Source organism: Lepidochelys kempii, chromosome 12 (assembly GCF_965140265.1).
Source record: "Lepidochelys kempii isolate rLepKem1 chromosome 12, rLepKem1.hap2, whole genome shotgun sequence".
Taxonomy (NCBI): Eukaryota; Metazoa; Chordata; order Testudines; family Cheloniidae; genus Lepidochelys; species Lepidochelys kempii.
Window position 1 is genome coordinate 11,083,132 of NC_133267.1, and position 8,413 is coordinate 11,091,544.

General features: G+C 42.0%; 1 protein-coding gene across 4 annotated transcripts in view; it reads left to right on the top strand.

Moving 5' to 3' along the window:
• The window catches only part of LOC140896203 (dipeptidase 2-like), a 30,255-nt gene extending 23,740 nt beyond the window's left edge, over window positions 1-6,515 (top strand). For all 4 annotated transcript variants that reach the window (XM_073307580.1, XM_073307582.1, XM_073307581.1 and 1 more), the window contains 5 exons: window positions 1,492-1,668; window positions 2,121-2,208; window positions 2,935-3,010; window positions 4,945-5,080; window positions 6,145-6,515. In XM_073307580.1, coding sequence (XP_073163681.1) covers window positions 1,492-1,668; window positions 2,121-2,208; window positions 2,935-3,010; window positions 4,945-5,080; window positions 6,145-6,342 — 675 coding nt within the window. In that variant the 3' untranslated portion in view covers window positions 6,343-6,515. The remainder of the gene's footprint in view (window positions 1-1,491; window positions 1,669-2,120; window positions 2,209-2,934; window positions 3,011-4,944; window positions 5,081-6,144) is intronic.
• The last annotated feature ends 1,898 nt before the right edge of the window (window positions 6,516-8,413 follow it).

The window sequence follows — 8,413 nt, forward strand, 5'->3', positions numbered from 1 at the left end:
CTGTGCTGGGGCTGTGGGGTACCCCTGCTGCCTGCAGCTCTGGGTGTCCCCCGGATGCCCATGGAGGCCAGGAGCTGTAGGGTGCCCCTGCCTCCTGTGTCAGCCAGGAGCTGTGGGGTACCCCTGCCACCCGTGGCTCCAGTGGCCTGCAGTGGACAGGAACTTGGGGGTTCCCCACTGACGGTGGTGGCCAGGAGCTGCAGGGTTCCCTCGCTGCCCACGGGGGATGGGGGCTGCGGTGTACCCCACCACCTGCGGTAGCTTGGTGCTTTGAGGGCCGCCAGAGGCAGCAGGTGATCCTACAGCTCCCAACCACCGCAGGCTGAAGTCATGGAGGTCGCTGGAAGTCATGGAAACTTTTAGAATTTTAATATAAACTATCCCAAATCCTGTGGTTCTTTAACTCAGTTTTTACTCAACTTCAAATGAAGCTGTGGAAGTTTGCCTGAATAACAACCTCCGGATTTGACATAATCCATTAAGTAGCAGCTATAATATGTTCTTTACATTCCTGTTCCATAGAATCTAGTACCATTCCTTTAAATGGTGCCCAGGACAAATAGGCTTCTAGAGCCTGATTGTGGTGCCATTAGAGGTGGGCCTGAGAAATTCTAATGCGGATTTTGAACTCCCTTTCCTTCCCCAAAAGAAATTCTGTGGCGGTTGGGTCCATGACTTAATCAAAGCCACCTCTATTCAACAAGATACTTTTAAATCTGAAAGTAGAAGAACGTCATTAGTGCTAGCAAAACATAGCACATAAAACAGAAAATTGCAAAACTTGAGAAGCACAAATTTGGTCTGAAAATTTATTTCCAAGGCTTTATTTATTAACTTCAAAAATAAATTAAATAAATTTAAACTCATGACTTTGAGGTCCCCAATTTCCTTTTTTTCCAGTTATGTTTCAAAGTTTATCCTGGGAAGTCCTCCTTACCTTTCAAGTGTTCAGACCGGTGGGATGAGTAAACTGGGTTAAATTTTCCTGTCAGAAGTGCATGCAGGTCTGTTTGGTTTCCATGAGTGTTGCAAGTGCTTATTTAAGGCATGAGTGACATAGAATCTGGCAAAATGCAGCAAATAATTTGGTAAATTAGTACAATTTTCTCATAGTGGTTTCAGAACACTGAGAATTCAAGGAGTAAGAAATTGCAACATTTTGTATTAGCAGCAATACTTATTAGTGAAGTATACAGTGAACTATACAGTATACAGTGAATTATCAAGACCTTAGATTTTATATGGCTGAGATTTTAAATATGTGATAACTGCCGATAGCATTGAGAAGGAGACTCTGTGATGTGCTAGTGTGTCCCCATTAGAGAAACGATTAGGAAGCCTATGGTAGCCACAAAAAACCACACACGTAGAGAGACCTATACCCACTTTTATGACAGCTGCAGAATGTAAGTATTTAGGCACATACATCTGTTAACACATCTCCTTTAACAGAATGCAATACTAATACTGCTGTCTGTACATCTGTGTTAGGAAGTGGTGATGGAGATGAATCGCTTGGGGATGATGATAGATTTATCTCATACATCAGACTCCACCTCAAGAATGGTTCTCCGGATCTCCAAAGCACCAGTCATTTTCAGTCATTCGTCAGCCTTCTCTGTTTGTAACCACTCAAGAAATGTTCCTGATGATATTCTCCGGAGTTTGGTGAGTGATTTGAAAAGATTTCACTCCTTTGGCCAGCCCAAGACAATCCTGCGCATACAGGATTCAGTGTGTACTTTTCTTCCTGCCATCTCTGAAATCCAGTTCACAAGCAATAAGAAATAAGTTAAGCATTTGCTCTTCAGATATGGCTTTGGGTTATATTCGATATGTGACTGTGGAACGATTGCTGGCATGTTGAAAAGAAATGCTTGCAATGAGAGGAAGTTGCATTGGTTTGACATGGTTCCTGAAGTAAATGGAGTTATGCTGACTTACACCAGATGAGGATTGCATATAAGGGATAGGGAGGCAGCAGTGTGTGCTCTCAACTGACCTTCACATGTAGAATGGCATTGATGGGCTCTAGATGGAGCTGCGTTCACATCCCTTGAGGGTGACCATGACACAGGGCCCGTGAATAGCTGCTCACAATACGTCCCTCTATCTTGCAGAAAAAGAACAATGGAATTGTGATGGTGACTTTCTATACAAAGGTGCTGGCCTGTGGAAGAGAGGTTGTGAATGTTGCAACTGTGGCAGGTTTGCATCTAATATACTGCAGTTCTGAATAATGATTCCTTCTATAAATTTCTCTCGAGTCTGAGCCACATTTCAAGTGCGAATCTTTGTTGCTGTAACACACACATTCACTCATCCCCACACTGTGTAAATCACAGCCACTCAGTGGCTTGTAACACACACCCCTTTAGATCCCTAAATCGGGTCGTTTTTAGAGTTTACACTTATTGAACAATAATAAGAGACACAGGTCATTAATAAGTAGCTGAGGAACTGATGGCCCAAAGTGGACCATTGACTAAATCCTAACTGGGTGTTAATCCCCAGGAAAAGCCCTGACTGTAAATAGTTAGTCTCAGAGTAGAGCAAACCCCAGGGGTGTTGGGAAATAAGGGGTAATGCAATTTCCATTGCTATATACAAGGTATTTCTAGAGAATTCATGTCCTGCATATGAGCCAGTCATATTCCTCAACTCACTTTTCATCAGCCTAGTTATTTTATTGTCAAGAGGACTAGTACTGCACTGAATACAAATGTCAAGTTAAGCAAATATCAAGGGCATGTCACTTACATCATTGAATTTTAGCTCATGTTCTACATGTATTTTTTGTCGTCACATATTTAAAGTGAACTTAGTGCTTTGTCTAAACATTGTGAGACATGTTAACCAAACACCAATATGTCTGAAATAGTTTTTCTTCTTGCTCTGTGCTTTGACGTTGTTTTCTTTGGTCTTTTCTTCTAGATCATTTTGACCACATAAAGAAAATTGCAGGTTCAAAATCAATAGGAATTGGTGGTGACTATGACGGAGTGGATCAGTGAGTAAAACAATATATAACTTTAAAAATAAAAGGAGTACATGTGGCACCTTAGAGATTAACAAATTTATTTGAGCATAAGCTTTCGTGAGCAACAGCTCACTTCATCGGATCGAATGCATCCGATGAAGTGAGCTGTAGCTCACGAAAGCTTACGCTCAAATAAATTTGTTAGTCTCTAAGGTTCCACAAGTACTCCTTTTCTTTTTGCGAATACAGACTAACACGGCTGCTACTCTGAAACCTTTAAAAATAACGTGCTCTTCATGAGGATTTTCTTTCGGTTCTTTTGAAAAAGGCAGACCACAGCTCTTGGAGCAAATTGTTGTGCAGTTATTATTAAAACACATTTTAATAAAGCAAGGGCTTGATCGTTCCCTTCTAGATTAGTGTGAAGATACATTTCATTTGGTGTGGGGTGGAAATGAGCTTGCCAGCACAACAATCCCCCTGCTGTCCTCCTAACCTCAGAGGTGCCCTCTTTGAGGTCAGGGATTTGCACGTGCCAGAAATGAATGGTAGAAATCTAACCCTGCCTCAGACTGTTAGCTCTTCTATGAGCCATTTGTACTGTATAACTATTCCCTCCCTCTCTCCTTCTTAGCAGCTAGGGAAGGACCATGTGGCCCTGGGCTAATGTGGAGGCATGGCTTTGGCTTCCATTGGTTCCTAGGATCTAGGTGCTTGGGGGGCAACGTTCTGTTCTGCCAGGGAACCCTCCTCCCTTCAAAACAAGCAATCTGATCTCTGCACCATGGCTCCCCCTACTCATGCCTGTGATTGCTTCTGGGGTAATATATGGCCCTGCATAACAAATGTATTCTAGCATAAGATTAGCCTGCTTGGTGCTTACCTGCTTGCCTTTAAGCTTTTCTCCTTTCTTCTTCTGTTGGCTCATGACCTTGTGCATCTTTCTTGCTTGAGTCTGAGACACTTGGGCACAAGTCATATCAAATGGTGGATCACAAAAGAAAAGTCTGCTGCCACAGGGACTAGCCGTTCAGTAACAGGAATCTCCTATGCGGTGACAGATAACAGTTGGAGCTTCTTGTCTTGTACACATTTTCACTCGGCTATTCAATAGAATTGGTGTTGTGGGTTCCTAAAGTGCTGAATGAGCCATGGAGTAAAGGGATGACACTGCTAGCTTGCTTGACGCAGATTTAAAACAATCAGCCCTGCACATAGTCTCTCAAAACAATGCCAAAGGCCCACAAAAATAAACCCTGGAAGACCAGTTATGTATAGGTTTGGCTGCTTCTTCCTTCCAACTTTCTTTGCTGTGACAGGAATTACACAATAGACATCAGATTGCTTATTGTATTCCCTTCAAATGGAGGGTTTCATGAAGCTTTCTTTGCAGGTCCAAAACTCCCATTGAGCTCAAAACTGAGACTTCTCCCAGGACTTTGTCCCCCTAGATTATTCTGATAAATGACTTAATGTGTATAGTAGAGTACAAAGAATGGTCCACAATTGTTCAGTGTATCATATGCATACAGACTCTCTTTCTGATAGTATAGCATGTCATAGGTAAAGTGCACTACAGCCTTCTGTTGCACAGATGTTTTCCTGGCCATCAGAGATGGGGCGTGGGGAATGAGGGGTGTATTCATGAATGAGTGGTGTTATTTCTTTAATACTGCCCATGCTGCTTTATTGTCTGCACAGAATGTCGCCTTTCTCTAGAATGCACAGTTTAGTCCCATTAAAGTAATGCTTCCTGCAGAAAGACCTTGTTTGATATGGCTCTGGGATTCAACCAGTTAGCTGGACTTTTGATTTTGACTTAATTGGGAGAAGGGTTGAGCCCTCTGGTGACCTGTTTCTCAGTGTAACTGGACCCTTGCCACAATCATTTAAAACCCTTCTCTACATGATTCATCCAGAAGCACGGCTTATATGGTGTGTCATTCTGTGGTCATTACTAACAGATTCCCTGAAGGACTGGAAGATGTTTCGAAATACTCTGCGTTAATTGCGGAACTTCTGAGAAGAGGCTGGACCGAAAGAGAACTGACAGGAGTTTTAAGGGAAAACTTGCTCCGTGTTTTCAAGGAGGTGGAAAAAGTAAGATTAAAGCAGTTGAAAAAATTATTTTGACAAACACTGAATTTCTGGTTGCTGCCAAGGGGGAAAAGAGACTGAAGTTCTCAAAGCCCCACTTCTTTGCTGTGCAAGAAGGATGTGAAAAACAGGGGAGGCAGTTAATGCAAAGCTTCAAAATGGCTCTTGGGAAGCAAAGATTAGACAAGGGGCAAGGGGAAGAGCGTGGATGGAACAATACAGAGACAGTTTCTTTTTATAGAGGACTCCGGTAACTGCCACTGTTCTTTAATTCCTAATCAAAGTACTGCTCAGTTGGCTACTACAAATATACCAGTATTAGGAACTAGCTCTTGAGTTCTAAAAATAGCAGTGTCTTATGCTGAATTTTACACGTGCTGCCAGCTGCCTGACATTGTGATGTGACTGGAGATTTCATGACCCCTAATCCATCTTTCACTGACTTAAAATAATTCAGAAGGGTGAAAAATTGTTAGAGAAGTTTAAGTCTTTGTGTTAAGACTGGTTTCAGAGTAGCAGCTGTGTTAGTCTGTATTCGCAAAAAGAGAAGGAGGACTTGTGGCACCTTAGAGACTAACCAATTTATTTGAGCATGGAGCTTTCGTGAGCCACAGCTCACTTCATCGGATGCATCTGTAGCTCACGAAAGCTTATGCTCAAATAAATTGGTTAGTCTCTAAGGTGCCACAAGTCCTCCTTTTCTTTTTGTGTTAAGACTGTTAGCCGACTATGGTGGAGATACTAATTGACTCAGTTCAGCAGGAGATTTACAGTGGAGGTATCCACAGCAGGCACGGACCAAAAGATTTACCTGCTGAACAGCTAGCTGTGTCTCCCTTTGCCAGGATGTGTGCCATAGCAGGCTCTGGGAAATCTTTTATATTGAAGAAACTCATGAGAGCGCAAAAGATTAGATTAAGACAAGAAAGTTGCTTTCCTCATCCTGAATGTATTTTGCAGTACAGTTTAAGAATGGTTCACCTGAATTAACAAAGTTCTATTATAAGACTCTTAATAAGTGTATTATAAATCTGACTTCCAGGGCAATATTATTTGAATTCTTCCAGGTGCGGAATGACAGTAAATCAATGAATGAGAATGAGAACGAAATCCCACAAAGAGAGGTGCAAAATTCCTGTCGTCTAGACCTAAGAAACCCTCCTCTTCAGACAGCTAACGTGCTTCCCATTTCTTATGGATCTCCTTCTGTGGTACAGACTTTGGGTCTAATGTTCATTACTGTAATATATATAATACTGCATTAACAATGCACAGAAACCTGATGGGTCAAAAGGGTATTGAATACACATACCCAAACAGACATTACATGTAGAGTGAACTGCAATGCAAATGGATAAATCTTCTGCTTAGCTACAAAGCTGTACCTCCAAGGTGTGTGAATAGTATTAAACCTTGAGCATCATTTATGTAAATCTAACTACAGATGGCAAAGATTAATTTTGTCTTAAGTGCTTAGGTAGCAGTGTTTGGAATATGGCTTGGTGCTGAACACTCTTGGATCCACTGATGTCAAATGAGGTTGGTAATGCCCAGCACCTCAGGTCAGATCCTGTACTATGTGCAAGGCCCCTTGTTTTCAGTTTATATTTTGTTTAAAATTTCCTGGGAATTTCAGTGTTTATTACAAAAAATTAAAAACATGGATGAAAATGAGGGCAGAAAATTAACTTCATGGTTTTCTGGGTTAGTAAGAAAAAGCAACAGAGAGAAGTAGGAATATTGAAAGTAAAAGCAGCTCACGCTGTGATTTATTTCATGAACTGTATGTAACACTTGCACGTGTATGCATGTGTGCATCTTCCACTACATTTGCCTTACTTTAACAGACAGCCTAGCCTAAATGGAAACGCAAACTTATTATTAACATAAACACATCACCTAATGTCATGTATTGGATTTCCTTAACATAAGCAGTATATTTATATATTCGAGTAGTCCAAAAACTGGGTGAAAATCAGTAAAAGCTGAACAATAGCTTTTTGGAAAACTTGGGAATTTTCCAGTAAAAACTGAAAATGAAGGGCCTGAACTATGTAGTTCGAGCTCTTGGATGGTCACTTGTCTTTGGATGCATGCCCGGTATGAGGATGGGGGACCAGAAGTACTAATCAAATGGACTTTTTTTTTTTTTTTTTTGTGCATTTTAAGGGAGAGCTAACTGCCAGCTGGGTTTGTAGGTGACCATGGTGACATTAGTCTGAGAAGGAAAAAAATGCCATGGCTGTTTGAAGGAGAATGTGGCCTCTTTTAAATTATGTTTTTGCCAAAAGTTAAAGGATTCTTTCAACCTGGAGGTTATTTGAGAAACTATATTCTGCCCTTTATTTAGTCTCACTGCAGTAACTGCCTTCACTTAAGTCTGTGGGCGAGGTAAAGATTCTAGGCATGTGACACTGCTGGATCTGCCACAAGTGTTTGATTGCTGATCACCATGGGCAGAATTCAGCTGTCATTGGTTTGTATATGCCACAATATCTTGCTTTGAATCCTATCTCTAGTTCATTGCTTTGAGCCAGGGAACGCTAAATAACTATGCAATCTGTTTTGGGTTCCATTCCTCTAGTAGCCCAGGGCAGCATTATTTATTATCATGACATCTGTTGTTGCATGTCTGCACAACATCTAGCATCTGGTATCTTCAGGACAAGGGCTGGATATCTGAATTGTTTATAGAAACGTAGGGCTCTTCTAAATATGTAAAAATCAAAAGTTTACCCTCCACTGCAAGAACTTCAACAGTCCTGTGCTGACTTTTTCCCTTTGGGAGCACTGTTTATTTGCCCTGTTCCTGTTTGTATCTTTTCAAATGTTAGTAACTGAACTTCTCTTGAGTTATTAGTGATAAAGCTGCTACATGCCATCTTGAACTTCTCCATGTGGTGACTATGGAGGACTGCTGGAAAGTAAAAAGCATTTTTGGAGGAGATGATAATTAGGGTTGGGTAAAAAACATCTTGTGAAATTGCTCTGACTCGGGCTTATGGGGCTTGGGTTGTGGCGCTGTTCCACAGCCATGTACACATCTGGGCTTAGGGTGAAGCCCAGGCTCTAGGACCCTGTGAGGTGGGAGGGTCGCAGTGCTCTGGCTCCAGCCTGACCCCGGAAGTCTACACTGCAATGAAACAGCCCCGCAGCCCGAGCCTGAGTCAGCTGGCATGGGCCAGCTGCGGGTTTTTCGGTGTCCTGACAAACCTGGCTTTTATGGGATTGCAAAGGGTGTGAATTAGAGCAGAAATAAGGCCTCTGTGTTCAGGCTTTGTGATGGGGTGCCCATCCCACACAAGGCCTGGAGGGGTTAAAGTGGCTAGGTGGGCC